This window comes from Durotheca rogersii (assembly GCF_024521655.1).
Source record: "Durotheca rogersii strain YMJ 92031201 chromosome Unknown GGS23scaffold_20, whole genome shotgun sequence".
Taxonomy (NCBI): Eukaryota; Fungi; Ascomycota; class Sordariomycetes; order Xylariales; family Xylariaceae; genus Durotheca; species Durotheca rogersii.
In genome coordinates, this window is record NW_026251251.1 from 643,295 (window position 1) to 670,874 (window position 27,580).

The 27,580-nt window shown below is 53.4% G+C and overlaps 7 protein-coding genes across 7 annotated transcripts; 4 read left to right on the forward strand and 3 right to left on the reverse strand.

Moving 5' to 3' along the window:
- Nucleotides 1-1,727: 1,727 nt before the first annotated feature.
- Nucleotides 1,728-5,019, forward strand: GGS23DRAFT_613281 (uncharacterized protein; the record flags this gene model as incomplete). Its single annotated transcript, XM_051520559.1, has 3 exons — nucleotides 1,728-2,779; nucleotides 2,836-4,686; nucleotides 4,904-5,019. The coding sequence occupies exons 1-3, from the start codon at nucleotides 2,347-2,349 to the stop codon at nucleotides 5,017-5,019; spliced, it is 2,400 nt and encodes a 799-aa protein (XP_051369810.1). The 5' UTR covers nucleotides 1,728-2,346.
- Nucleotides 5,020-5,229: 210 nt separating this feature from the next.
- GGS23DRAFT_208838 (glycine dehydrogenase) lies at nucleotides 5,230-9,224 on the reverse strand. Its single transcript, XM_051511863.1, has 3 exons — nucleotides 6,447-9,224; nucleotides 5,847-6,365; nucleotides 5,230-5,781 (listed from the first exon to the last, which is right to left on the reverse strand). Exons 1-3 carry the CDS (start codon nucleotides 9,052-9,054, stop codon nucleotides 5,726-5,728), a joined length of 3,183 nt encoding a protein of 1,060 aa, XP_051369811.1. The 5' UTR covers nucleotides 9,055-9,224; the 3' UTR covers nucleotides 5,230-5,725.
- Nucleotides 9,225-10,065: 841 nt separating this feature from the next.
- GGS23DRAFT_578773 (uncharacterized protein) lies at nucleotides 10,066-10,586 on the forward strand. Its single transcript, XM_051517012.1, has 2 exons — nucleotides 10,066-10,313; nucleotides 10,375-10,586. Exons 1-2 carry the CDS (start codon nucleotides 10,301-10,303, stop codon nucleotides 10,560-10,562), a joined length of 201 nt encoding a protein of 66 aa, XP_051369812.1. The 5' UTR covers nucleotides 10,066-10,300; the 3' UTR covers nucleotides 10,563-10,586.
- A 701-nt stretch (nucleotides 10,587-11,287) lies between these two features.
- On the reverse strand, nucleotides 11,288-12,453 carry GGS23DRAFT_598980 (nucleoporin complex subunit 54-domain-containing protein; the record flags this gene model as incomplete). The annotated part of the gene is made up of 3 exons (XM_051518862.1): nucleotides 11,288-11,398; nucleotides 11,461-12,107; nucleotides 12,168-12,453. 3 exons carry the CDS (start codon nucleotides 12,451-12,453, stop codon nucleotides 11,288-11,290), a joined length of 1,044 nt encoding a protein of 347 aa, XP_051369813.1.
- Nucleotides 12,454-13,100: 647 nt separating this feature from the next.
- GGS23DRAFT_208956 (NADH dehydrogenase, alpha subcomplex, subunit 8) lies at nucleotides 13,101-14,449 on the forward strand. The gene is made up of 4 exons (XM_051511864.1): nucleotides 13,101-13,232; nucleotides 13,353-13,580; nucleotides 13,722-13,854; nucleotides 13,923-14,449. The coding sequence occupies exons 1-4, from the start codon at nucleotides 13,213-13,215 to the stop codon at nucleotides 14,091-14,093; spliced, it is 552 nt and encodes a 183-aa protein (XP_051369814.1). The 5' UTR covers nucleotides 13,101-13,212; the 3' UTR covers nucleotides 14,094-14,449.
- A 7,304-nt stretch (nucleotides 14,450-21,753) lies between these two features.
- Nucleotides 21,754-22,777, forward strand: GGS23DRAFT_598982 (PR-1-like protein; the record flags this gene model as incomplete). The annotated part of the gene is made up of 3 exons (XM_051518863.1): nucleotides 21,754-22,289; nucleotides 22,339-22,655; nucleotides 22,710-22,777. The coding sequence occupies 3 exons, from the start codon at nucleotides 21,754-21,756 to the stop codon at nucleotides 22,775-22,777; spliced, it is 921 nt and encodes a 306-aa protein (XP_051369815.1).
- A 1,037-nt stretch (nucleotides 22,778-23,814) lies between these two features.
- Nucleotides 23,815-27,245, reverse strand: GGS23DRAFT_209034 (uncharacterized protein). The gene is made up of 4 exons (XM_051511865.1): nucleotides 26,581-27,245; nucleotides 26,163-26,527; nucleotides 24,781-26,112; nucleotides 23,815-24,644 (listed from the first exon to the last, which is right to left on the reverse strand). The coding sequence occupies exons 1-4, from the start codon at nucleotides 27,124-27,126 to the stop codon at nucleotides 24,497-24,499; spliced, it is 2,391 nt and encodes a 796-aa protein (XP_051369816.1). The 5' UTR covers nucleotides 27,127-27,245; the 3' UTR covers nucleotides 23,815-24,496.
- Nucleotides 27,246-27,580: the final 335 nt, after the last annotated feature.

The window sequence follows — 27,580 nt, forward strand, 5'->3', positions numbered from 1 at the left end:
CACACCCGGCACTATGCCACGTTTGCTTGTCTGATCACCCATCCCAGAGAGAGAGAAAAAAATGCGCCTTGGTGTATTGCCGTCTGTCCTATCACGATAGTCCACGCGACATTACCTATATACCTGTATATGCCTCATATGCCTCATAGGTGCTGACTCTCGTCGCCAACCCAGCGGTGAGACTGACGAACTCTGTTGAGAAGTCCATATGTCACCAAATTTACGTAACCCACCTGGCTTGGTAAAGTACCACAAATTTCCCTACGGAGAGACTTACTCAGATGTCTTATGTACAAGGGTGTGTTTTGGCCATGGGTCAACCTTCAAATCAATCTCTCGGACCGCCACCTTAGGTAAGGTAGGGTAGATGTCCTTAACCCCCCCCCCTCCTACTCTACTCATATTCAATCAGTCCTGCCCCCCTGCCAACCAGTGTAGCGCGAAGGTGTGTACGTGATGCCCTCAGCCTGAGCCCGTGTATTCTTGTTGTATGAAGTCCGCCCCCGTTGCTGGCGTGACCCCCCCCTGACCGCCGACGCTCTCAGGGTCCCCCTCTTCCGTTCGATCTCCTTCGACACCCTTACTACCTATAGTACAGCGGACTATACCTAATGTGCCTGACGATTGTGCGGTGTGTGAAAGCGACCTTGGGACTAAACTCTTGGGTAAACTCGAAAATGGGGACAGTCCTCGTGAGACAGGTGTTGTTTCCAATCCTTCAATGAGGCCGAATTATCAAACTTGCTAGCCCCCGGACGAAAGTATCGAGGAGCTGTATTGCTCACTCCTGTCTGGCCTCGCTCACACGCTCCTCCTCCCCTCAGTCGTCGCGGAGGCAATGACGAAGAATCGGCAAACCCACGGTCAAAATTCTTCTAATACCCCGAGTCCACCTACCCCTCTGTCAGAACCCTGGGGAGTCGTCATGGTCGTGGTTGTTGGTGTCATTTAAAATTGCGCGTCTCATTTGGCAAATTGTTCATGTCAACATGTACTACACAGCACATGGCTTGCGACCTTAATGCACCAACGCGTTTGATTGACCACATACCGGTACCATTCACGAAAATGCGGCCTTGCAAATCATCACGATCTTCGGCCCGTAGGCTCCGTGCTAACGGGCCTTGCCCTTGTTTCTTCAAATGCTAGTAAATGTACTCTAAACTGACTTACTATCTGGAGGATTATCTCCCTCGTATGATACTCGTTAACTGGCTACCTCAACGAAAGGTCGTTGTATAAGCAAGACCTTATTTTGGGCTATGAGGCGCTGCCATCCTATGGTGACTCCTGATGCAGTACGCCAACCTGCTATCTATACCACGCAAGCTTCCCGTTCCGGTGAGGGTGTCGCTAAAGACCGGTTCAGAGTTCATCGGATGACGAAAAGGGGGTATGCCACCAGACCCGAAGCGAGCGTCACTTGACGCCATGCGTTCGCCGCCCAAGCATCCTAGAGCGAGCAGTCCCTTAAGTATGTTGAATACCTATGTAATAGCGTTACTTTTTACCGTAGACAATGCGAATTCCCCCTTTTCCCGGCAATCCCGAGTGTACCACTGAGCATGCTTTGGCACTAGTTCATTGCCCGCAGTACATGGCGAAATGAATGAAGCTATTATATGCTGTTCTCGATCATCGCGAGCATTTCCAGTGATTCCGCTCGAGACGCTCGAAATGTAGTAAACAGGTAGTGATGTCGCAGGCAGGCGATGGCAAGAGAATTGCGAGGGTGACTCTCAGTTGGAAATACCCTAGACCTCCCCGTCTGACAGGCTTGCTGTGAGCCCTATTTCCCTAGGCTAATAGAAGGACGAAACACGATTCATGGTAGGCATATCTACCACAGCTCCCGTAGCCGCGTCGAGAAATGTCCAGCGCGTTCTCGCTCGTGTCCGGCCACGACAGAAAACTCGGGTCGATTTCCCGGACCAATCTCGCTGGCTTGTCCGATCATAACTTCTCCGAATAGACCTCTTGGTTTCCGTGGCTCGGAGGTCATATACGGGGTTTTGAGAGACACTTTGCACCGCCGGGTACCTCGATGTAGCACCGCAGCTTTTTTCGCAGCGATATATCACATCTCATGTCTTTCGTATCGGAGGGGCTTCGATGCACATGTATCTTAGTAACCACGCGAACGGGTGCCAATCATCTCGAGGACCGCGCGCGCACTGCCTGGAGGAGGGGGAGGAGGCGGGGAGGCGCGTATTACGCGACTTATCGGCGGTCGATTGAGGTTCATGGCCAACGCAAGAGGGGAGAAGAAGAAAACGGACAGAGGGGACGATTACCGCTTCAGTCGACGAACCAAAGGTGTAGAGGAGACTTCATCGCCCGCTACGGATGCCGACAGCTATTATAGAGAGCTTATCCCTTAGAGTGAAAATGCAGGCTTTGGATGTGGCACGGGATGACCTCAATGCCCCCGCGATCATCTGCGCGGAGAATATCGCGGCTCTACATCTTCTTCATCCCATCCCTGCCCTGCCATCTCGCAACTCGGTGGCGAATAGTCATGATAGGTCGAAAGGCTATACCTTACCTCTCGAAACCGAGCGTCGACTTTGCGGCACGCTCGCTTTCCTCGCGCGCCCAAACCATAACGCCAACCACATCACAGCCGTCTGCATCGAGGAAGATGGGAATGCAGGTTCCTTGAATGTCTTGATTGCCATAAACAAAGCCAAGCCAGACGACGGGAAACATGTCCTAGGGCAGTTGAAGAGAAGTTTCGAGGATATTTTCTCTCTCCTCGGTAAAATAGACAGTGCTAAGGGTGCGCCAGCAATCCCGGTGACACCGCTCATGTACTAATTATACCTATCTGAAAAGACTCCGCCTCTGATACAACGGACGGCGTGCTGGGGGTCATCGTCTCTATGTGCTCGAAGCGCATCCTCGAACGTTTAGAAATGGTCAGAGTCAGCATCGGACTTGCGCTGGGATATCTTGGCAATATCCGGCATGATCACATCCAGGAGCCCGAGATTTCCAATACACTACGCCCGTTCATCGAGCGGGCGACGGAGTTATCGACGCTCATGGGCTCTTGGGAAAAAGACCAAACACAACAACGGCTTCAGGAGGTGGTCAAGGGCGTATACCGCCTGAAACAAGCTGGACGTATACATGCTCTCATCGAAATCATCCCTAACAAGGTTATGAACCCATCCTTGAGAAGTAGCTTCGAGGACAAGATCAACAAAGTGGCCCGATACCGCGAAGCAGCCAGGTACCTGTGCCGCAAGGCGAAAAAGATACCACAGGTTCGAAATATGCGCGTTGTGCTCGCCGAGCCGCCTAGAGAAGCATTCGAAAGAGTCCCGGTCGACAAATACGCTCCGGCACTCCAGGCCGCTATCCTCCGCATCGACGGGCTGAAGGAGGGCGAGACGAACCTCGGAACCATGTGCCGCCTGCTGAGCAGCACGGTAGAGAAGGCGAGTTCTGGCTTCGTGGAGCAGGCCCGGAAGACCCTGGAAGAATCCAAGATCCACGCCGAGATCCAGCTGCTGTACTGGTGCAGCCTCAAGGCGTCAGGCGCGCGGTCTTATCCGCATCCGCGGGTCGTCTGCTCGTGCAAGGACGCGTGCTGGCTGTGCAACGAGTTCGTCCTCACGTACGCCGGGGTCCACACGCCGGGGACCCACGGCAAGCTGTACCCGGGATGGCGGCTGCCGGCGCTCGGCGGGCCCGAGTTCGACGGCCTGGCCGAGAGCTTCAACCAGCGCCTGGAGAAACGCGTGCGCGAGAGCGTCAGGGACCTCATCCACGGCAAGGGGTTGCCAAAATATACCGGCCCAAACGAGAGCACGCTGCTCACGCTGTCAGCATCGACGCTGCTGTCGGCGCCTCCATCCCTCAGCGCGATGGAAACGGTAACGCCAGAGCCGGAACCAATAGCGAACGACATATATGATGGGGAATATACGGAGGGGGATATCGCCGCATCTGGAGGTGAACCGGCACCGGGATCGGCAGTTTCCGACATACCAGGAGGCGCCGAAGAAGCCCCTCCAGAAGTCGAGCCGGCTATCTCGCTCGCTACATCCCCGCCACCTCCCGCAGAGCGAGAAGACGACAGCCGTGTTGGACATCCGAGCCCTCAGGTCTACTTACCGCCGCCCCTCCCATCTTCTCCCTCTCCCACTTCCTCCTTCGAGAACAGCCCTATTGTATCCCCGACAACTGCCGTAGAGCCGGAGGCCGACGGCAGCCCTGCACTTCCAGACCCTCAGGTCTCCTCATCACCGCCCCTCGCGTCTTCTCCCCCTCCCGCTTCCCCCTCCGCCTCCGGGGGCGGCCCCACGGCGCCAGCCGGGGGGGCGATGACGACGAAGCCGCTGCGGCGCGGCGGCACGAGGTCGGCGGCGGTCGCCGCCGGCGGGACGTCGCCGCTCTTCGCCGCGGGGCGCGCGCTGGAGATCCAGATCGAGCACGTGGGCAGCCCGGGCGCGGACCCGACGGCGGGCGCTGAGGAGAAGGCGCTCGTTTGCGACATCGAGTGGCTGGCGCCCGGCGACGCGGAGGGCCGGGCGGCGCGGGTCGTCGACGCGGCGGCGCTCGGCGAGGGCGAGGAGGTGTCGCTGACCGCGGGCGCCGCGGGCGCGGACGGGTGCGTGTACATCCGCGCCGGCGACGCGGTGCTGCGGGTTGTGCTCGAGGCTGGCGGCGGCGGCGGAGGTAAGTGTGCAAGTAGGGAGAGGAAGAGGCAGCGGGTAGGCGTTTGATGTTCGGCGCCTAGGTACCAAGTGTGCGCCCGTGCGCGTGTGTGCCCCTCCCGTTAGGTATGGCCCCCGAGTATAGGGCGGTTCTGCGAAGGCAGAGAGCTGTCGCCTGCCCTGGGCTGGTATTGTCAGCGTGAACGTGAACGGAGCTGGCCTCCTGGAACTGCTACTAGGTTATATGGAGTTGGTTTGCGCTGTCGACGAGGAGAGGGAGCGTAGGATCGTGAGCTCTATGATGATGACTTTACATCACCTACATTCAGACTGCATGAGCCTAATTCCCCCGTGAATTTCCTGGGAATCTGGCTTAGAAGGGCACATCTATCTGTGGAATAAAGCCAGCTTGCCTACCTATATAGTAAATGCGTAGGTTAGCGAAGTGTAGAATACCGATGTAGAGATAATTCTTCGGCATCATCTATCCCCGGCCCAACATTAGCGAGTTCTCACTCAAGAAAGTGGTAAACCGCATTTCCACTTCACCTTCCGGTTAAAGCAGTACTATAGTTCCTAAGCGGCGCGAAAGTAGTTCTGTTGCCTACTGGAGAGGCTACGCAGGAATCTCTCGTCTTGGCTGCTTATACTGACCACAATTCTTCCTTGATTTCCCCCGTCGTGCCCCTCCTCTTTCCATGCCTACCATCTTGTCGTAACCCGCTATCCAGTAAGCAATCCGAGCTCGGTTGAGAGAACTAGATACAACCGCAAGCCAACCTCCTTCAATACCCCTTGGATGCAATGGATGTTGAATTGGCCCCCCTCCCCAATCCTATTAACGCCTGCTCTAGAAGTTGGTGAAACTCCACGTTCTACCAAATATATACCGACGAATGTTGAATACCTTCCGCGAGATGCTCTTTTTGGCCATATATGCACCTAACCGGTACGCCTTCCCCCCCCAGGAATGTTGAAACTGGATGGTATCGCTTAGCTTTATATGCCCACTCTCCACGCTCCTATGCCCAGGAAATGCCGAGAGGTGATGCGAAGATCTCTCAGGTAGTGTCCTCTACAGGCGGGCACGTGCAGAAGAGGTTCAGGTCACCATAGGCTAAGCCATTAGTTAGTACATCCACGCGAGGAATATTTTAGGACAGCTGCGCCAGTGAAACTTACCGTCATCTATTCTTGTGACAGTAGGCCAGAATTTCTTCTCTTTCAACCACGGTAGTGGGTATGCGGCCTTCTCTCTTGAGTACGTCCTCGCCCAGTTGCCATCGCCGTCGCCCAGGAGTAGGTCCTGTGTCGTGTGTGGGGCCAACTTCAGGACATTGCTCTCTCGCGGGACTTTACCTTGTTCGACCTCGCGAATTTCCTCACGGATGCTGATGAGGGCGTCGATGAACCTATCGAGCTCTTCTTTGCTTTCGCTCTCCGTAGGTTCGATCATCAGCGTGTTGGCGACAGGCCAGCTCATCGTCGGAGCGTGGAAACCGTAGTCTTGAAGGCGCTTAGCAATATCGATGGCCTCAACCCCAGCGGTCTTGCTAAAGGGTCGGGCATCAAGGATGAACTCGTGTGCGCACCGGCCATGCTCATTTGTGTATAAGATCTGGTAGTGAGGCTTGAGGCGGGAAAGGATGTAGTTGGCGTTGAGAAGAGTGATCTTGGTAGCGTGGGTGAGACCCTCGGCTCCTACCGCCATGTTAGCTTGACAATCAACTTCGGGAGAAGGGGTTGGTCGAGTGGCTAGTACATATCGGCTGGAAAACTCACCCATCATAGAATTATACGCCCAGCTGATGAGGTTGATGCTGGCACTTCCGTAGTAAGCACTGCTTACAGCGTAACCGCCGCTGCTCACCTCGCCACTAGGGTTGGCGTCACGCGGTAGGAAAGGCTGAAGGTGCTGCTTCACACAAATGGGGCCGACACCAGGACCACCCCCGCCATGTGGGATACAGAAAGTTTTATGAAGATTCAGGTGGCATACATCGGCGCCGATCTCTCCCGGCGAGCAGAGCCCAATTTGCGCATTCATGTTGGCCCCGTCCATGTAGACTTGCCCACCGTGGTCGTGAACAATCTGGCACACTTTTTTTATCTCCGGTTCGAAGACGCCGAATGTGCTGGGGTAAGTAACCATGATAGCCGCGAGTTCGGTCTCGTGCTTTTTGCATTTCGTTTCGAGATCCGTCAGGTCAAGGTTGCCCGTAATCGTATCGCATTTGATTGGAACCACCCGCAAGCCGGCCATAGCCGCAGAAGCCGGATTCGTACCGTGAGCGGACACGGGGATCAGACAGATGTCACGCTTCTTTCCCTTTTCTCCCTGCTGCTTGTGAAATTCCCTAATTGCTCGCAAGCCGGTGAACTCGCCCTGAGCCCCAGAGTTAGGCTGGAGAGAGGTAGCATCCATCCCTGTGATGTCGCGCAGCTGTGTTTTGAGTATCTCCAACAGGTTGATATAGCCGCGGACTAAGTTCTGTGGTGTATGCGGGTGTATCTGAGAGAATTCGGGCAGCGTGATGAGTGACATCTCCGTAGTTCCATTGAGCTTCATGGTACACGAGCCGAGAGGAATCATGGAGTGAACGAGCGATAGGTCCTTAGACTGCAAATGGTGTATGTACCGTAGCATTTCTGTCTCTGAGTGGTGCGTGTTGAAGACGGGGTGTGTCAGAAAACTACTAGTGCGCCGAAATGCAGCTGGGATGTCTAACGGTCCAGCCTGCTGAGAGAGGATCTGGTGGACGCGACTTGACGCATCTGCGTATGTGTCCTGACCCCCAGAGACTTTCGCGAATATCTGGGACAATTTGGTCAAATCGTCGAGAGATGTTGTTTCATCAACCGAAACGCCAATGTGTCGGTCCCCGATTACGCGGAAGCAAACCCCATACTCATCCCCTGCTTTTATAATATTATCTTGATTCGTGGCGGACTTAACGTCGACAACGACTGTGTCGAAGAGAACGCCCCTATCGTTGGTCCACTTGCTCTTCGTAACGCTGAACCCGCTCTGCTCAGCGATAGATTGGAAGGCCCTTGCCCCGCGGATAACCCGTTCGGCGATCGCTTTGAGGCCTTCGGGGCCATGGTAGATCGCATAGAGCGCATTCATATTCGCCAAAAGCGCCTGCGACGTACACACATTACTCGTGGCCTTTTCTCGTCGAATGTGCTGTTCCCGCGTCTGTAGAGCTAGCCGGTACGCTTTGTCGCCTCGGCGGTCCTTGGAAAGCCCTACTAGCCTCCCAGGCATCTTTCTTTTGTGCTTCTCGCCGACGGCAAAGAAGGCGGCGTGAGGGCCGCCGAATCCCATCGGTACGCCGAATCTCTGCGCGCTTCCGAACGCAATGTCAGCCCCCCACTCTCCCGGAGGCTTGAGCACCGTCAAGGCCAACAGGTCCGTGGCAACACTGAGAAGGGCCCCCTGTTTGTGCACCGATTCAGCCAGAGGCGCAAAATTCTCCAGATGGCCATAGGTGTCTGGATACTGAACCATGACACCAACTAAGTCATCGCCGAGTTTTCCGATTTCGGCATCAGACTCCTCCTTGGAGAGATCCAGCTCTAGGATCCTTATGCCGAAGCCATCTGCCCGTCCCCGTAGGACCGAAATTGTCTGGGGGTGTAAGGATGTTGAGACGACAAAGGTCTTTCCTTCCCTCTTAACCCTCGAAGAAGGCAGGCTATTCATAGAAAGCGTCATAGCTTCGGCGGCAGCCGTACCTTCGTCGAGAAGACTAGCATTAGCAATGGGAAGTGCAGTGAGATCCGTGACCATGGTCTGGAAGTTGACCAGCGACTCTAAGCGACCTTGGCTGATCTCTGGTTGGTAAGGGGTATAACTCGTGTACCAGGCTGGGTTCTCGAGCACGTTCCGTTGGATGACGGACGGGGTATGGGTTCCGTAGTAGCCAGCACCGATAAAACTCTTCTTCACGCTGATCAGGCTCTGGTAGTCCTTGACATGTTGCTTGAGACCTGATTCGGAGAGGGGGCTGTGGCGTGGTGGGATGTTGAGGCTCCTCGAAGACAAGATGTTGGGCGGGATGACCTGCCGGACAAACTGATCTAGATTCTCGACCGGGGGGGACAAGGCCTTCAACATCTTAGCCGTATCGGCCTCATCAGGGCCAATGTGGCGACGGGGAAAGGTGTCTAAGTCGTGATACGCATACTCGCTGTGACCTTTCGCTGTTTCGGCCTGGGTAAGGAATGACCTCCGTCCCACGGACGTGGCCGTGGCCAGGGACGGGTAGTGGCGGCATACCCGCGGACTCGAGCTTTGCAGCCGCGAGCTGAGAGAAGATGCAACTCGTAGTTGAGCGGCTGATTGGCCTAGGCGGCGAGGTACGGTCCTGACAAGCGAAGCCATCGCGAGTGGACGAAATCAAGCCCAGCAACCGAACTGAACGCCGCGGGACAGCACTGGGGAAGGCGAGCTGGAAAGGGGTTTGGATCTTGTCGATATACCGAGGTCAGAGGGGCATTTTGCCAGCGAGGCCGGTTTTATGCGAGCTAGAAAAACGAGCGGTCGAAGCTAGTAGTGTAGACGAATTCAACCTTAGTCGGAGGGGTGGTGAATAGGAAATAGGATCATACGAGGGCTGTATAACGGCTAGGGGAGAGGATTTATTATTTGTCAACCACAAAGGAGAACCGGCCGCCATCGGGCGAGAAGACACAAACTAGTCTGGATATTTACCTACAGAGATATTACAGCGCATAGATAACGAAACGACGGGTCTTTCCGGGAGAGAGACGGCCGATAACGTCGCCTCGGACTTTCAGGACTAGCCAGCTAACCCGTGTATGGACAGCTCCAAGTTTTGGCGGGGTCCATTGCGATGGATTTTTGGTGGGAGGATTTTGTGAACTGAGGTCCTACATACCTATAAATACCTCTCTCTCCTAATGTACACAGGTACATATGCATACCCAGAGACTATGGAAATCCTATGTACCTATGAGGTGAGGTGATACCTGGTAGATACCCCCTACCTACCTGGATGCCGGCACCCGGGGTTACCTTAGGTAGAGGAGATAGGCACCCCAATTGGCTGCTTACATCAGGTACCCACACCCAAAGCACTTTGAATAGGTCTATCCTGCGGGGATGGACATAGGTACCTATGGTAGGTAGGTAGGTAGGTACCTAGGTATATGGTACATTTACCAAGATGCGATATGGGTTCCCGTCGAGGTTCGGCGGCTTGATGCATACATCTCAGAGTAACCTCGCTAAGCAGATGGCCTTCCGCTTACACGTACGTGTAGACACAACAGGTACCTATTGGGGTACCTCTCTATTACTACGGTAGGTAGGGACCCACCGAGCAAGGTGTGGGGAAGGGGAGGGTGGCCTTCCCGCTTATCGGTTATCGATAGACTTCTCAAATCCCTACCAAGTCGAAAAATTCGGGGGACAGTCTCCATCTACACAATTCCTGTCAAATTATAATTTCCTCAGTGACGTGTATGGAGTATCTCGTCCTGCTGTCTCACGCTTCGTAACCGACCTCGCCAGTAAAGCCGATCTCCCCAGCAATAGCAACAACAAACAAGCAGACGCACACGCGCGCCAATAGGCACAGCAACGCAGACGACACAGATCAGTCAGAATGTTCGGCGGATGTAGGAAACCCCGCTCCTTACTCTCGCGATATAGGTACCGCTAACGCGGAGACATGCACAGTCGCGGCACCCCAATTCTCCGAGGAGGAGATCGAGGCTTACGAGGCCGTAGCCTCTTTTACCATCCAGAGCTTCCTTGCCGCCGCCGTCACCCTCTATTTGTGTATGTTTTGTCCCCCTCTCTCGAGCCTCTTGCGCTTCTGCTGCTGCTCTCCCTCCCGTGCTACTCGTATCGCATGCAGATACTGACTATCGGCAAACCCGCCCCAGCACCCTTTGCGATCGATGCCGTTTCGAGCTTTTTCTAAGCAGCGTGTCCTACTGCTAGTTGACCACGCGACACGACAGACAAACGAGGCGACAACTTCACACAGATAGCGCTGCCGGGTAGTACTGCGACCACAGCCAACCACCCATGCACCACCGATAGGCGTGCGACAGACCGTCACCAAAACACTTTCGGCTGTCTCGCGCCATGGATCTTGTGTGTCTCTAATGATAGTGATTGTGGATCACACCGAAATGCCAAGACGACGCGACGAACACCTATGATATACCTAGGTGATGCTTGGGGTCGGAAAAAAACATAGTCATAGACGGATGTGGGCCTTTGTGCGGTACAACACCACGCGCTTGTTAGCTAGGGTCATTTCATGGTAGAAGCAAGCGGGCATTCCACCACCGTCACTCTTCAATAACTGGGCTGCACTGCCTCACTATGTTTAGTGAAGCCGGGAAAGTCTAAGCAGAGTATATCTTGTAGCCATCCCCAAGGGATCGGATCTTCCTGAACGCCGGGTTTTTATGCGGGCTTCCTAGAGCGAACCTCTCCTAATACAGATTTTCCTTGAAGTGGCCAAAAGCTCAGAACCCTCCTGTCAACTGATGGACTACCTCCTCCCGCCAGACTTACTATTATTATCATGGTCGTTATGGTATCGAGAACGTCTCAGTATCTTTGCCGTAATAATTTCCTACTTCTTCGAGGGTAGATTTGTGTAGGACTGCCACTCATCATAGTCCTTCTTGATTTGCTCCAGTTGGGTCTTCAGGGACTGCATCTGCTTATCGAAGGCCTCTAGAAGCTATTTAGTTGCCGAGTGTTAGTCTTTGCCCGTAGTGTTGCTATTGCGGGTTCATGCCTTACCTTTTTAGCCTGCGCCTGGGCTTCCTCCCCTATTCCTCCCTCCTGTGCCTCTGCGCCGCGTCGGTCGAGCTCGGTTTGTAGACTCTCGGCATATCCCCTCAGCATAATCAGACGGCTCCATAGCTCCTCCGTTCTCGCGCTAAGCGCCGGGTCTGTCACAGCTCTATCGAGTGTCTCCAACTTTGTCTTGAGCTCATCTTCGTCCTTGTCTAGCGAGTATCCCCGGTTGCGCAGAACCTGGACCTTGGTGGCTAGCGCTAGGCATCTCTGCCGCAGTATCGCGTGCTTCCGTTTGGCATTGAGGGCTCGTACGCTCGTTTGCAGATCGTTCTGTGAGAGGATGGCATCTAAGCTCGAGTTGATCGCGTGCAAGGCCTGCCGATAGTTCCCAAGCACTTGCTTCTGCATCGTGAGACGCTCGCTAATCGCCTTAAAACCAGTGGCAAGGGCAGGCATGTAGCCGGGGCCGGGCTTGTCGTGAACGGCCTGCTCCCATTCTCGCGGGTCTTCGGCAGGTGAGGGCTGGTAGAAGGGAATGCGCGCTTGATCAACCTTGTTGTAGAAGTAGTATTTGAAAGCTGTATTCGGGTTTTCGGGATGCCATTTGAGAAGCATGCTCTCGATCTGCTCGGTGACAGGTTTGTGAACTAGAACGAGAGTAGTCAGCCTCCGCAGCAGGATGGAAGACTAGAGCGCGGCAGACATACTGATTGATTCACGTCCCGGCTCCCAAATTAAGCTGGATCGCTGTGCGATCCCCTGGCTTGCGTTCATGAACCCGGAAGCACCCAGTTGCTGCTGTGGTTGTCCTTGTTGTTGCTGGCCTAGAGGCTGACTGAACGAGCTCCCGCCGAACGGGTTGGATTGCGGCTGGTTCTGATTTTGCGGCTGGTTTGCGGGTCGGCCGAAGAGGGACGAGGTATTGTTAGGCTGACCAAAAAGGCTGCCCCCAGGAGCATTCGACAGTGAGTTTCCGGTATTAAAGAGGGCCATAGTGCTGGGTATAGAGCTCGATTTTTGGCGAGGAGAAAAAATTTTGACAATCGGGTGAGAGGCCACACAGCCGCAAAATAGAACGGCAAGGAGAGCGAGGCACACACGCGCGAAGACAAAGCAGTGTTGAGAATATTCTGTCGCAAGCGATTCCCCCTTAGCTCATGGCGGTATTCTTCACACCTTCTTCCCTTCGCCAAAGCCGGGATTATATGAAGATTATTAGTCGTACTCAGGACGTGTTTTAAATTCTGTATGTAAAGGCTTTCTATTAGTGCTTTTTATTCTCTTGGGCTTGTTGTGGTCAGGTTATTGGGCCGTGGGCGTCGCGATGTTTACCCACATTGTAGTTTGGAGGAAGTGGGAATTTCATCACGAAAACAATAGCCGGCCGGCCTCAAATTCCCCGATAAGCACAACCAAGTTCTTAGGTGCCTAGGTACCTACCTTGGAGAGAGGCCTTAGGCTGGGTACCTTGATACCTCTTAACCTTATGTAAGATTAATTGCATTAGGTAATTAAACATGCTAATGTACTTGGTTACTAACTTTGTAGCGCTGCCACGGACTAGCCCAGCCTCATGTGGCTAGAACCAATCAGCACGATTCAATTGACCCATGGTACCCCCCTTAGATAACCTACCTGAGGTAGTTCCGCCCGTGGAGATCGGCTCATCGCCAGTGATAAACTGATCCATCTCCCAAGCTCGCGCAAACTGCCGACATCAACTTCGCCGGCAACTTCGTCGATATCGCAGCAATGGCTAGCCGGAGACCATAGTATGTCTTATAAACCCATCCCCCGCCTGGTATGGGTCTGCCGGTCCATGTTGAAACTCTTCACGAACGCCAGGCCCATTCCGCATTTCTAGACTGTTGCTCTGCTAACTTGACCCGTAGCTTCAACGACCGGGTTCTCTACGATACCACACCCCTCCCGGACTCCATCCCCCCCGTCAAAGAGGTCGGGGCAACCTCTGCGCCTCTACTCTCAGCCTCCTTCTTCATAGGCGCCCGGTGCCGTCCTTACAACGATGACTTCATGCAATGCAAGACCGAGAACCCCGGGAAAGGCGAGTTCGAGTGTTTGAAGGAGGGCCGCAGAGTCACTAGATGTGCCGCCAGTGTGTATGTTGCTTTTGGGGACCCTTTCGGCAACAAGTGCAAGACAATCTGACCATCCATTGCCAATGAATGAGATAATCCTACACGTCCGCATACAGCGGAGCACAGGACAGGATCGCTAACGGCAACGGGGGGACTATGCAGGGTCGACGACATCAACAAGCACTGCATAGTGGAGTTTCGCAAGCATTGGCAATGCCTTGATAACAACAACCACCAGCTGTGGCAGTGCAGGAAACACGAGTGGAAGCTTAATAAATGCGTCTTCGATAACCTGGTATGAATACTCGAAGCTCGCGGGCCCGGCTACCCGAAAGGACATTTAGTGCTAATGCTCGTGGACAGAAACTCGAGAAGACGATCCCAGATGCCCCCGAGGACCAAATTCCCGTCCATCTCCGGACGAAGCAGATCTACGCCCACTACCCCATCTTTAGGGAGCGCGGTCAACCACCGTTCGGCAAGGCCATCGACCCGCCTTCAGCGCAGTCACAGGCCGAAGCGTCGGCTTCATGAGGACGAACTATCGGTTCAGACGAGTAGGCTACACCCGGAGCACTCTGAGAACAAATTGCTATGTATATACGGAAGCAAGAAATACAGTGAAGTCGACGTTCCGTTTTCCAATACTTTGCCTCATCTGAAGTCAACTAGGGATACGTATTCTCGCCTAGCTCCTCATCAAATATGGTTCTAGCGGCTCTCGCGGGCACCGACGATAGCTATACGCCAGCTCATGATTCCATGAGCGAGGTTCTTGAAACGGAAAAGGAAAAAAAAAACACCTGTGTCCCTGTCCCATAATGGAACGATGCGCCGCGTATATAATTAAGTGCTCTGAGGATTAGGCAGCCGATCGCAGTTTGCATCGTATCTATGCAAATGCTGAACCCCCCTTCCTATATCCCTTACATACGCTCACGGCCTACATATTCGTCTCCGCCTCACCGGCTTCCCGCAAGAAATGCATCTGCCCCATCCCGGAGCTAGCGGCGCCACCATGAAGATACATCATATTCTGGCATGCATCGTCCAACAGCATTTTTCGTATCTCATATACAAGCCCTCAGCTGCTCCACTATTCGGCCGATAACCTAGCGCATCTAGCCTCTGCGGCCTGCGTTAACAAATATCCAGTTTTATCCCATGCTGGTCCTTGATCGCTGTAACGACGGTTGCGTCGGTAGCAGTGCCTGCTTTTCGCTTTATTTGAAGTGACCAAGTTCATATGTATGCAATGAGATACTGCGTCACCTTCTATATTAGATACGCCCGCAAACCACGAGACCGGCCGCTGACTAGTCGTACCAAACTTGTATTGAGAGTGACAGAGGAGAGGGTTGATGTTGGTTCAAAGGAGAGGCGGCACAGCGAGGAGGCAGTAGGCAAGCGGAGATGGCCCGTCCTGAAACTACCCGCCGAGACAAGACATGTGGCTTCGCTCGACGTCGGCTAACAACCTGTTTATGTGGGTAAGCAAGCGTAGCCCTAGGTCTCATAGGACATAATGTCTACGAACGAGCGAACTAACCTGTCCGGACCTGTTCTATACCTGTCTGCGCGACTCCAGCCCCTCCCCCTTTTCTTTTGTCGAGCGACTTGCGTAGGACCCCGTGGTCTTGCCCTTGTCTTTGCGACCAGTGGGACGAACCTCGAGGACCATGTTTTCTCTTGTCGGAGCTGTCCTGTCTTGTGTGCCGCGACCACAGGCGTACACCTACCTGTCATACCTACGTGTGTGTAAGTGAACATACCGGGCATGCATGCGAGTAGTCCTGCCACCAGTGCGCACGCGTCTCTTTAAGACGTCACGAGTCAACTATTCGCACGTAATTAACGACTGCCGCCGCCCTTTCAAATGTCCCCGCCACTGTTAAGAGTCCTCTCCTTCACCTCGAGCAGCGGCAGGGTGAGAAGGGAGGGATGGGGGGCGCAGGGAGATTCCGTGTCCATTCCTACACGTACGGCCCCCCCCCCTTCTGTGCGTTTGCTCCTCGTCGGGAAGGAGAGCAGAACCATCGAGGAGGCGACACATACATTCCAACAGTGTTTGAGTGTCTCGCTCACACCCCTCTTCCGTCGGCTCGCGTCCATCACAAGGGTCCTCATAGTGCTGGATGTACGCGCCGGTCAGCTGCCGACGCTTGACAGGATATATGTTTTACAAGCCCCTAACACATTCTTATCCACGCAAGTATGCCTTCTGGCGCAGCTGAGGTGGCGCTTCTGCAAAATCTGCTATGGTAGCACGCACACCCCACCGGGCCTGCTGTACGAGGACCTGGTAGCAGTCCATGACACCAGGTGTACTGCGGAGTAGGTATGTTACGCTGGACGATGTTGCCCGAAAAGGTTTAATTCCACGAGCTCCCACGCTCACGGGACACGGCTAGATGCTTGGGAATACATAGGTGTTATGATGAAGAACTGCTGACGGCCTAGGGTCGTTGTATAGCAGTCGCGGTGTGACGGCCGTGGTCCCGCCGTCTACGAACCGCTCGACCGGAAGGCTGCTGGCTGCTGGCTGTTTCATATGAGACATCAGTCTTAGAATTTTCGTGGGTGGCATATGGCAGGCGTACGTGTTTGTGCGCGTTACCTCTTTGATAACCCTGTGTGGGTTGTGAACCCTTCAACAAACTCGGCGCGGCCGGCCTACAATGCGTAGGAAGCCCCCTCTTTTCTTCGCCGTCCCGTCCGAATCCCTGGGCCAGCCGAGCGAGTTATGACTTCGTTGCTTTTAACGTCGCCGGTATTCGAACCCCTTGCTGTCGTCGCGCCATTCTGAACAATAGAGATGGTCCTGCCAAAGTGACACAACTTCCAAACTGGAAATTCCGGGATACCACTCCCTGAAGCCTTCATGGGCGATAGCTAAACCAACGATCACGCTTCCATTACCCTCCTCATTAAAGGACGTGGATTTCTGGTTGGTGGCGAGTGCCATTGTGTCTACATGGCCGACGCTGTGGGTTTTCCCATCGTAAGCCAGGACGGGCCTAGAACCAGTTCTGATGAACCATTTACCATGTCAACGTCCGCATGATAGGCGAGGATTTAGTTACTGTCGGACGGTGGATTCTGAATCTAGTCATTTCCTGTCTCAACTTGGGACAAGAAGTGGACATATACCAGGCCTATTAAAACGTCGGGAGGGCGACCACAGGTGATTCTAGAAGAAGAGAAAAAGGTTGCCTTCTTGGGGTTGAAGGCAACGTTGTTGTGCTGCCGGAAGCTTAACCGTCCGGATAGTTCAACTCTCTTAACGGCGGCGCCGTACCGTGCCTAGGTCGAACGAGAATACTGTCGCGTATGCGTATACGAGTAACGCATGCGACGGTTAAGACAGCTTCATTTTGAGACTGGGTATCTAGGACATCGCGTCGGAGTTTAAGTGGTGGCAGGGTTAAGACATGGGACGTCATTCATACCGACCCGTGAGTGTTGACTGATTTGATAGTACCTAGTACCTACGTCCATGACCTGGATTCGAGGACGTAACCCCCCGTCTGGTGCACAAAACATTTCAGGAAACTATCCTCTCTATCTAACCGGATTCTAGGAAGGCAAGCTCTGGCCGTGAAATCCAAATGGCGCAATAGTACCTCAGTCCACTTTGCTCGTAACCGATAAGCGTTGCGCGTACGTCTTATGCCGGCGGGGATTCTAAGTAAGTCTCTCAATATCGCAGGCGAGGAATCCGCACAGATGCCAGGCTAAGAGGCGATATGCTTCTACCACAGATATGATAGTGCGAACGGTTGTAGATCCGATGGTAGTTACCTATACCCCTTGGCTACGGGTGGGCACCGATGCACAGAAGGATGCTGGAAGAAGTCTCGCCGGGGGGGGTTAGGATAGAAATAGAGACAAGCAGATCGACAATTGGCAATCTATACGAGGCCCGGAGTAGCTAGTCACGGATGGGGCGTATACGGAGGAGATCGGATGATAGACATGTATACGAGTGGGAGGAGAAGTCGTATCGAGTGTGGGTTGTGTGAGTAAGCACGTGGCACCCAGCTGGACTCCCAAGTATATTGACCACCAACCGAAGCCGTCATCACTCTGCGTTGCCTCCCCGCCGTGATACATGTGGACAATCTCAAGTACAGTTGATCCAAGCGGCCCGAAATAAACAATGGCGAGACCGATGTGGGAAGCTTCGGCTTGATGAGAATTGGAGTGGGAGATTTTTAGGCGAGAGTCTAAGTGCGAAACATGCGCTCCGAAAAAAACAGCATCCTGCCTCTATAGGGATTGTGTTTGTTTCGTTTGCGGTTGCGGTTACGATTGCTGTCGGGTTATATCATCCGATGCGGGGGATAATTATATGATATAGGAGCGGCTTGCTAAAATTGTGAGGTTGCTGCTAGGCATAGAGGAAGACCTTGAAGCTTGGCACTTCCTATCTCACCTTTTTGTCAGGAAAACCTCATGATAAGGCTCGGGGGAGTGGGCATTGTCACCCGACAGTGAGCAGTGATGGTTGGGGTGGCGGCGGCCTAAACGTTTCATCCTTAGTTTGCCGCAGCCTGTGGATGAGAGGAGAAGCAGCCTCGAGGGGCGCGGTGATGCCGCCGAGGGAGGCTGTTGACGCGGCCCCTGGCCCCTCTTTACCTATTTTTCCCACCTGCACTGTGCTTCGTGATTTGCTGAGGTTGGACACTTGGCTCTGGAAAAACAACACCAGTATTCGTTTGATGAGGCGTGCTGGTGCTGGTCAAGCAGGATAGGAACCAATCGTCCAGACAGGTTACGCGGCCGTCAGACGGAGTCCATAGCTGGTAGTCTCTGAATTGCATGTACATATGCGAATATAGAAGCAATACTGTGTCGAGGCTATAAACATAATGTCAGACTCGTGGAGGCGCTCAATAAATTGATGCAATCATCTGTGAAACGTCGTTTGTGGGATCGGGAGTCCCGCAATCAATTTTCGGACGAGTGCGTGCACGCACCACATGTGTCTTCAGGCCTTCCGGTTACACTAGAAGGTACCTATAGTAGTGTAGACACTAATTTAGGTACATAACATCATGTTAGGTCCCTATGTAGTCTGAACAGTCTGTTACACATACCTCAGGTACCTAAGTCTTGCAATAAGAACCTATCCAACCAGTCTCAAATACCTATAATGTGTGCCTAGAAGCAGTGCATACATACCTCTACCCACCTGCCCAGGGTACCTGACACACACATCGGAGTTGCTACGTCCCTAACTGAAGTACGTACCGGCGTGTGTGCACTCCATTGTTTGCACAGTGGTTAGGTCGGTAGGCGCCTACGTAAGGTGCCTAAGGATATCTGTACGTACATATTAAAGGGGAGATCAGGATGCGGGCCTTTCTGCTCCCCAGACTACACGTAATATGTACACATCGTAGATTTGTTAAGGTTCCTATGAGTAGGTGCCATATATCTAAAGTACCTACAGGTAGGAAGGGTTTGATATGTACCTACCCAAGGCACCTAAGGCACGGTATGTCTGCGAGTGCCCACATAGATGTACGTTATACGTTGGTTGCGCAGGCTACTTAGTTAGGTAGGTACCTCTTGGGAGGGCTGGAACAGACAGCTGGGCGGCTGAGGCGAACCATTGGCCTTCCCTTTTGCCGTTCTGGGGCACATCTTGTTAGCCCCGCGCCTGAGGAAACAAGGTTGGGACCGTCTGGCCTCTAAGCGTCGAGAGGCGAGAAAAGCTGCAAGGCACCAGATTTGCAGCAGGGGTTGGAAACACACTAAGTACGGAGGTTAGGGGAGTCGAGTGATTTTATCGAGGAGCACGGGCTGGCTGCGCTGTGCACCGGCACAAAGTCTGGAGCGACAAGACGCAGGGACCATAACCTCCCAGCCAATGACTCGTCCGATGCAAAATAATGGCAATCTCAGAACGGCTAAATCTATGCCGAAGGAGGATGGCCCGAACTAGCAGAACCGGGGGGAAGGATAGGGGATCTGGCTCGGAGAGGGTGAAGAAGAAAAGAAGAAAACGAAAGGAAAGAGAACAACGAAAATCTTACCCCAACGGGCTAAGACGGACGGACGAATACCTACATACAGTAGCCTATCCTACCTACAGGTAGTTAAGTACCTTAGATGTATTCCCTATCTCAGGTACCTTGGACGCCTCGAGGCACATACCCCTTCAAGGTTATGTAGGTGCGTAAGGTTGTAGCCGACCCCACACAATACTACCTACCTACCTACGATAACACCTACCTAGTGCAGGGAGGCCGTTTGCACATCGCTGTCCCATGTGATTCTGATAGGCCTCTCTACTGAAGAAACCGACAGGTTGGCTTGCGGATCAAGTGAAATTCCGCATTGCATTTCCATCTGGCGCTAGGTGCCTATCCAGCCCCATGGGCCGTCCATGGGGATAGGTAGAGACAGCGGTGAAAAACACAGGGGAGCATCTGGTACTTTGCTCTTATGGACGGATGTACTATGTGTCTGCATCGATACCTACCTACCTCCTACCTTAGGTACCTAACTATGCTAGTCGAAAGATGGAGCGGGTAGGTACCTACCTCCCTACCCGGCACTGTATTGCGGCTTAACTACCCCCTACTAGACTTAGGAATAGAGGCATGCATAAGGGTAATAACACCCTAACTAGTAGGAGGTATCAGTATACCTAGGGACCTCCAAGAACCTTAGGCACCTTAGATGTAACAATAATAAGGTACCTTATATGTAAATTAGGTACCGACCTCCTCCTAGGAAGTACCCAGGTACTAAATTGCCATCTGCTAGGTAAGGTGTATAACTTAGGCGCTTCGTTTGCTCGGAGGTAGGTACCTAGGTACCTACCAGTATCTCATTATAACATCCCGCCAGTCCAAATGACGCTAGGATCAACCATTCGCATCCTGCCCGCTGTGGTGCGGCAGTGGCCTAGCCACTCAGCTTCTCGGGGTACCTGGCTACTAGGCGCATAACAGCCCGGGCCATCCCGGTATATACCCCTGTCGCACCTGCCCCGGCGCCAGCAGGCACACAGCAGGTGCCCAGCAAACAATTGTCCCCTTTCATCTTCCCTTCCCATCAAGTTCATAGGGCAGCCCAGGTACCCAGGTACTATGTAATTTCTCCCCTTCGTTACGTTGGCGAAAAGTCGCGTCTGTTCCCTTGGTACATCAACCCCCCCCCTTTCCTCGCCTAGTGCCGCCTCTTCTCCCCTTCTTTTTTCCCCTCTGCACGTTCGGCCTGACTCCAGAATTCATCGCGTTCGTGAGACCTCACTTCCGACCAACCACTTCCACTCCTTTGTGTCCGCTTTGGCGAACTTTCATTCCTTTAAATACCTCCCCTATCTCACGCCCTGTCTTGACTGTCGACCTATTCCAACAGCCTGCCAAACTGACCGTTGTTTGGAGTGCCTGGTCAACAGTAGATTCCTTCTTACATCTGTTCCCTTCTCTCCAGTCATTCCTTACTCGGACGCCAGCCGCCCACCCAGTTGATCGACCTGCTCTAGAAAGCAACTCACTCTCTGTCCCACGTTCGTCCAACCTGGAGGTCATCAGTTGGACAAGTTCTGTCACTGTCGGACCACGCAAGCCCAATTCGAGCTTAAGCATCAGTTGTCTTGATATACCCTCGTGGTCTCGTCGGGTACTATAAGTTGCCCCATCTCCACTGCCAGCTGGATCTGAACTGCTCGTCTTCACCACTGCTCCACCAAGACCCAGATATAAACAGAAAGGTATGTTCTTGCATTTCTTATTGCCTATCTCGATCCTTCTGCGTAAAGGCTGCTCAGATCGCGTGGTCTATATGTGCGAAGCCAACAATCCAAGCTTTGTCCCCACTCATCTCATGGGCAAGAATAGTCGTCCATATTTATCTTTAACAAAGCCCAATTTTGGAACAAAGAGTGCCCCCTGGCTCTAGCGTTGCCTGGACCGCGTTGGCCAACATAGCTCGAACAAACCGGCACTGGGTTAAAACTGGGCTCACAGCACCGTCGTATTTTGTTTCTTTCCTCTGTTTCCTCTCTGACCTTTTCCACAACCATGAGACGCCGGTAGATCGGGCAATCTCTCGCTCTCGCTGCAACTACACTCATTTCATATACCATTCAACCTTTCACTGTTTACGGCTGGTAAAATACACGGAAGTGTACTCACATCCTTACAGTTGTCGCTCCTTTAGAACTTGAGAAATCAAGATGAAGTCCTCCATCATGGTCGCTGCTGGCGCCGCAGTGTTGGCTATGGGTAGCCCCCTAGAGAAGCGGAAGTTAGAAACCACCTGGGTTGTCGACTATACGACCGTTACCGTCACTGGCAGCGAGGAGGCTCAGCCGACGCTCCTCTTCGAAGCGAAGCATCGCCGCCCAGATGCCGCGGTGGTAACCCCTGAGACCTCCATCGTCATTGTTACCGTATACCCAGACGCACCGCTGCCAACTCCGACCATTCCAGAGCCTTCTATTGTCATTGTTACCCAGACTCCGGAGGCTGATCCTGAGCCCGAGCCCGAGCCTACTACAACAGCTCAGCCTGAGCCTACCACTGCCCAGCCTGTCGCACAGGCACCCGAATCCCCGGCTCCTGAGCCTGCTGATGATGACTTTTCTGGTGCGGCCATCTATCACCACAACATTCACCGTTCCAACCATTCCTCCACCGACGTGACTTGGAGCGAGAAGCTTGCTGGCTACGCTGCCGCAACCGCTGCCACGTGCATAATGGCGCATGATATGTAGGTTGAATGAAGATAGCGATGATTTCAGTCGCTGATAATTGTTTAGGAACCAAGGCGACGGAGGCTATGGTCAGAACTTGGCCAACTGGGCGCAAAGCTCTGGAGCTGCCGCCCTCGGTGCCACTGGCGCCGTCAAGATGGCGGTCACCGATATGTGGTACAACGGCGAATTCTCCAAGTTCCTTCCTCAATTTTACGGACAAGCCACGCCGGATATGTCCTCGTTCGAGTCTTGGGGACATTATTCGCAGCTCCTGTGGAAATCGTCTACGGAGCTTGGCTGCGCATCCCAGTTCTGCGAGAAGGGGACTATGTATGATGACTTCGACGCCTGGTACACCGTGTGCAACTATGGCCCTGCAGGTACGTAACAGCCCCCCTGGTCTCGTTGCGTTGCAAAACTAATTTCTTTGTTAGGCAATGTTGGTGGTGCCTACGCAAGCAACGTCCTCCAGCCTTTGGGGATGAGCACCGTAGTTGTGTAAATCGATCATCTGCCGGGACGTTCGCTTGTTAGCGTCTAGCTCTCTAGCAATGTCCCCGTATAACGCGGATCCAGAAGTGTTCTTTCGATTCTCATAGTGTGTAATCCATACACAATTTACCCAAGACCATAGTATTGCGCTTGTGCTTGTCGCCCTACGCCCCTCCGACATTTTCGGGCGGCTCTCGCGCAAAATCGCCGTTCATGGTCACGATTATCGATGACACACGGAACATTGGCAGATAGGAGCAGGAGGAAAAGCTATGACTGCGGATTTTCGGTATTTTACTTCTTTGCAGAGCTTTAGGCATCGGTGTTTTGTGGTTCCGCGGAATATGAATTCTCTCGGGACCCTTACACATGTCTGTCTAATGCACCTGCCTCTTTTCGACAAAAGGGGGTTATTTCGACTTCAATTCTTGTATCTATTCAACCCTATTCGCTTGACTTCATCTTGGTGTGAACCACGGGAGCCGCCGAAGTCCAGGCCCGATCTAGGCTCCGGGCGCGAAGCAAGTAAGGCTCGCATATGGTCGGTCTACGGGTTTGCCCACGGGATGGCATCTCGGAGTTGGGTTCGTCCGGCTGTGGGATTGAATACAGCCAATACCCAGGTTGTTTGTATGTAGGAGCCGTCCAATGCCAATGATGATTTATGAAGTGCGATTTGTATCCACTAGTCTTTGAAATAGTTGACCGTCATTTGTCATGAAGTTGGGAGCCGGCGTAAACGATGAAGGCCACCGTTTGAGAAGGCTGTACCGGACCTGTTGTTCGTCACGTAGCCCACTATTCCAAGTGCCGTTCAAGTTACCACCCCAATCCCTTTGTTATCCACTCCCCCTCCCCCAGTGATCTGCCGTATGAGAGTGGCGGTATTGTATCGAGGAGGGCGGACTGAAGCGACGCCGTAGGTGGATCAATCCCGAGTCAGTATATTCTTGCCAATGGACCCGGTTCAGCCCGGTCTATGTTGTTGCCCTAGGTCTACGCGTGAGGGCTGATTAGGTTGGCAGCGGACAAGGATCTTCCATTACCCCACCACAGTGCGGTATAGAGAGGACGTAACCACAACACTAGCCGAGATAGATATGCATATGCATTCGAAAACGTAGGTATAGCACCCTCCCTCTCTCCTATAAGTCGAGTTGCTAGATACAGACCCTTCTACCGTCGCGTGCGCCTTCGGTGATTCCCCGCGGGCCGTAAAGCAGTACACTGAGTTCTTCCAGGCATCGCTATGGCTTTTCTCTCATCATACACCCAGGGCGTTGGTCTACCTACGCGCCGACGACAGTATAGAGCTTTTTTTTTCCTTCACATTTACAGAACTTGGTTCCTAGCCTCCTATGTATACCTACCCATGATTGGGCAATGAGGTGGGGGGTGGGGGGGCTTCGTCAACAGCGGTTTAGAACGGATCAGTTTAGAACAGGTCAGTTCATCCTTAGTTGGAGTCGAGTCGAGTAAGTCGCCTTCCAGGCTGGCCTACTAGATATCGACACTTAGTACTCGTCAAGTGTGTGGGGTGGGGCCTCCTTAGGGTGAGCTGAGAGGTTGGGTTAGAGAGAGATGGGGATCGGCCTCGCGCCAGTGAAGGCGAGGGGCGTGGTCGGCCTGAGATCGGCGTGAGTTGAAGGAGTAGTTTACGACCGGTCGGTGATCTTGGACTTTCGGGATGCCCGAGGATGTTCCCCTATTTTCGAGTGCGAACATCTGACTAGGCGCCACTCGCAGAGTTGGGTGAGGAATCTCTAGCGGATGTGCCTTCGTAGGTGTAGTCATCTTTGTTGTCCACCTCCTCGTCTATGCTACCGATGAACATGTCCAGCACATGGTCTTTGTGGGACTTTGAGTCGACTATATCCCTGTACGCGTATGGTGATTAGCAGGGTCGCTACCAGACGCACGGAGGCATATTTAGGGCGTGAGCGGAGGAAGAATCGACGGCGCGATCGCCGTTGACGCAGGGAGAGGGACGTAGATACGGTAGGTACCACGTACCAGCTTGGGTCGAAATTATCGAGATGTCTGAGGTATTCGATGCCCTCATCACCAAAGCGGATGAATTGTATCGCCACCCAGACTCTACTCAGCCCCCGCCCCTGGAGCTCGTTTCTGAGTCTCTCGATCTGATTCTCCACCCGGGAGATAGCCGCTGGACACCCCCACAGGCCGTCGGTGAAGACAAAGAGCGTGATCTTCGGCCGCCCCGCGAGCCAGTGTGAGATGCCCGGTAGACCCGTCAAGGATTTGGAGAAGGAGCTTGGCAGCTTCTTAACGATGTAGTCGATAACCTCACTAACGCTAGCCTCCATTGTAGCCCTGCTGTTAGAAGCGCTCTGGTAGTGTAGTTGAAGTTCCTCGGTAAGTTTCGACGTGTGACGACTATGGTACCTCCTCGACGGCTCCGAAGTGAAGAAAAGGTCGATCCCGTCCCCGTCGATTCTCTTTGCTACGTAGGACAAGGCGATGAAGGTATTGACGACATCGTTGCGATATTTCGTTTTCATCGACGTCGAATCATCTATCAGAAACACGTGGTCTCGGCCCCGGATCTGCCTCTGCAATGATTCGCAAGCGGTGGCAACGTGTTCGTTCGGTGGCCGACGACGTTTCATATCGCTGCGGTATCTCTGGACCTCTTCTATGGTAATTTTGCTCGTGTCAGGGGGGGGCGGGATGGGTGGCAGGGCTGGTTGATCAAGCACGAGTAGCTGTGGAACTGGTGTATGACTAGCCCCAAACGCTTCGTCGCGAGCTGTCTGGAGCAGCCGTCCAGAGAGCAGTAACAATTCCCTCGCAGTCTTCCGCGGTCCCATGGAATCTAGAAGCATTGACTCGCTGATTAATTGAGTAATCTTGGGAGTTATCGTGTCCCAGGCTTGTCTGCTTCTGCGAATGTGTTCGTGTATACAGGTCACCGCGTTCAGGGGCTCGATTCCATCGTGGAAGCACCCATCGAATCCGGTCCCCCGTATGGAGTCAATACGTTTCGTCTCCTGTAGCCGGCTTTCCCGATAGCGTTCCCGCCCCTTGTGGCCACAGACGGCCCAAACGGCGGCCTCGCTGAAGACGCATCCTAGGGACCAGATATCTACTTCGGGGCCAACCCGATTGATGATCCTACGCAAAGCTTCGTAGTTGGCGATGCATTCCGGGGCACTGTACACCTGGTCCCCCTTTTTATCGATTCCTAGGGCATCGGGGTCTCCATCTGAAACCCTCCAGAAGTCGCTCGCACCGAAGTCGGCAATCTTTAGAGTCAGGCTGTACTCGTCGGGCGTCCCCTTGCTATTCACTAGTATGTTATCGGGTTTAATGTCTTGGTGGGTGCTAAGGACGGTAAGTAACTCTAGGTATTATAGTCATCCATAGTAACTAACCCGAGAAATGAACTAGCAGCTAGCTCACCGCGACCGCCCAAGTTATGTATGAGAACGAGACCTCCGATGAGCTTGAACATGCTCTCCCAGAACTGAAACATGCCCCAAGGAGATTTCGGCGGCGATGTACTCTCAAAGTACATATCTAAGTTACCCTCGCTAGCAAATTCCAGCAGGAGGTAGTGCTTGTTACTCTGTATGAAGTTTCCGTAGAACTCGACTATGTACTGAGGTTTCGGGGTGGTGGGATTGGGGGCGCTGTTGTAAATCTTCGTAAAGGCGTTGACTTCGGCCTTGTACAGTTGCGGCGCCATCGACGTATCGGTGTATGCTTTGAGGACCATGGTGGTGGGCAAGCCTTGATCCTGATGAAGGTTAGTAGGCCATATCTCGCGCCTCCTAGGCTTGGTACACTTACAACGCAGTCTGAGTGGAAGGTAACTCTGACCACTTCCGAGATAGCGTTGGACTTCCGTAAAACGGTTCTGGCCTGGATGGGAAGAATATGGCGAGGATCCAACCGCTGGCCTGTAAGAGCACCGGCGCTCAGCTGCAGGGGGCAGAACTTCCATTGGTGCTTCAGGAAGTCGCCGAAAACGGCGTCAAGCTTCCTACTTTCAGGCCAGGAGGCCGGGCGCTGCAAGAGTGGCAATCTTTCATCGTTGACACCGTGTTCTGTGAAATGCTCAATGTATTTTAGACGGTCAGTGAAGACGAGAATGCTGAAAACCCGGAGGTATGAGCTTCTTATGGTCCGGATGTCGGCAGTGACGTCATAAAAACCGTGGAGGACCTCTTGAACGCGCCACCATGCCCAATGTTCACTCAATTTGCGATGCGATATAAAGTCTACGTATTTACCAGTACCGTCCTCTCCTCCCTGTCTGACGGACGGGTCACCCGTCCACTGGGCGAACGAGATAGAAGATCGAGCCTGGCCCCCGCTAACGTCACCTAGGGGCATTGTTGGGGAAGCCAACGCTGGGGCACTGGGAACCAGACCCGGTGGGTTATAGTAACGAATGCGGAAGGACGAGGTTACAATTAAGATGAAGGAGTAACCTGATAAAATAAATATCCGGCGATGCTGAGCTTAGGATGCCTTTGGGAGGGAGGGATGAGGTGCAATTTGGGGAAAAATTCGTGCCCTCGGGAAGGCAGGCGGGGAGAAAGGAGGGAGGAGTGAAAATAAGAAGAAAGAAATGAATAAAATCCCCAATGGTCGATGGCGAGCCGCTTGGCATATAAGCAGGCTGTCGTGGGCTCATAGGCTTGAGTTGCCTAAGATTATAGCAGGACATTGTGCGCGGAGCCTTGGGGTGCCTCTGTCGCCTTCTTCTCTTCCTCACATAGTAAGTTGTCGTGATGGCTTGTTGTCCTTGTCCTAATAGACAACTGGGCTGAGCATACTGGCCGAT

Coding starts and splice junctions, on each gene's coding strand:
- GGS23DRAFT_208838 (XM_051511863.1), bottom strand. CDS start 9,054: ATGGCTTCGCTTGTCAGGACCGTACCTCGCCGCCTAGGCCAATCAGCC. Junction 6,366..6,446: donor GGCGTATAATTCTATGATGG/GTGAGTTTTCCA, acceptor ACATGGCGGTAG/GAGCCGAGGGTCTCACCCAC. Junction 5,782..5,846: donor TGTCACAAGAATAGATGACG/GTAAGTTTCACT, acceptor CTAATGGCTTAG/CCTATGGTGACCTGAACCTC.
- GGS23DRAFT_208956 (XM_051511864.1), top strand. CDS start 13,213: ATGGCTAGCCGGAGACCATA. Junction 13,233..13,352: donor ATGGCTAGCCGGAGACCATA/GTATGTCTTATA, acceptor CTTGACCCGTAG/CTTCAACGACCGGGTTCTCT. Junction 13,855..13,922: donor AATGCGTCTTCGATAACCTG/GTATGAATACTC, acceptor GCTCGTGGACAG/AAACTCGAGAAGACGATCCC.
- GGS23DRAFT_209034 (XM_051511865.1), bottom strand. CDS start 27,126: ATGCCCCTAGGTGACGTTAGCGGGGGCCAGGCTCGATCTTCTATCTCG. Junction 26,113..26,162: donor GCTGCTAGTTCATTTCTCGG/GTTAGTTACTAT, acceptor TACCGTCCTTAG/CACCCACCAAGACATTAAAC. Junction 24,645..24,780: donor GATAATTTCGACCCAAGCTG/GTACGTGGTACC, acceptor ATACGCGTACAG/GGATATAGTCGACTCAAAGT.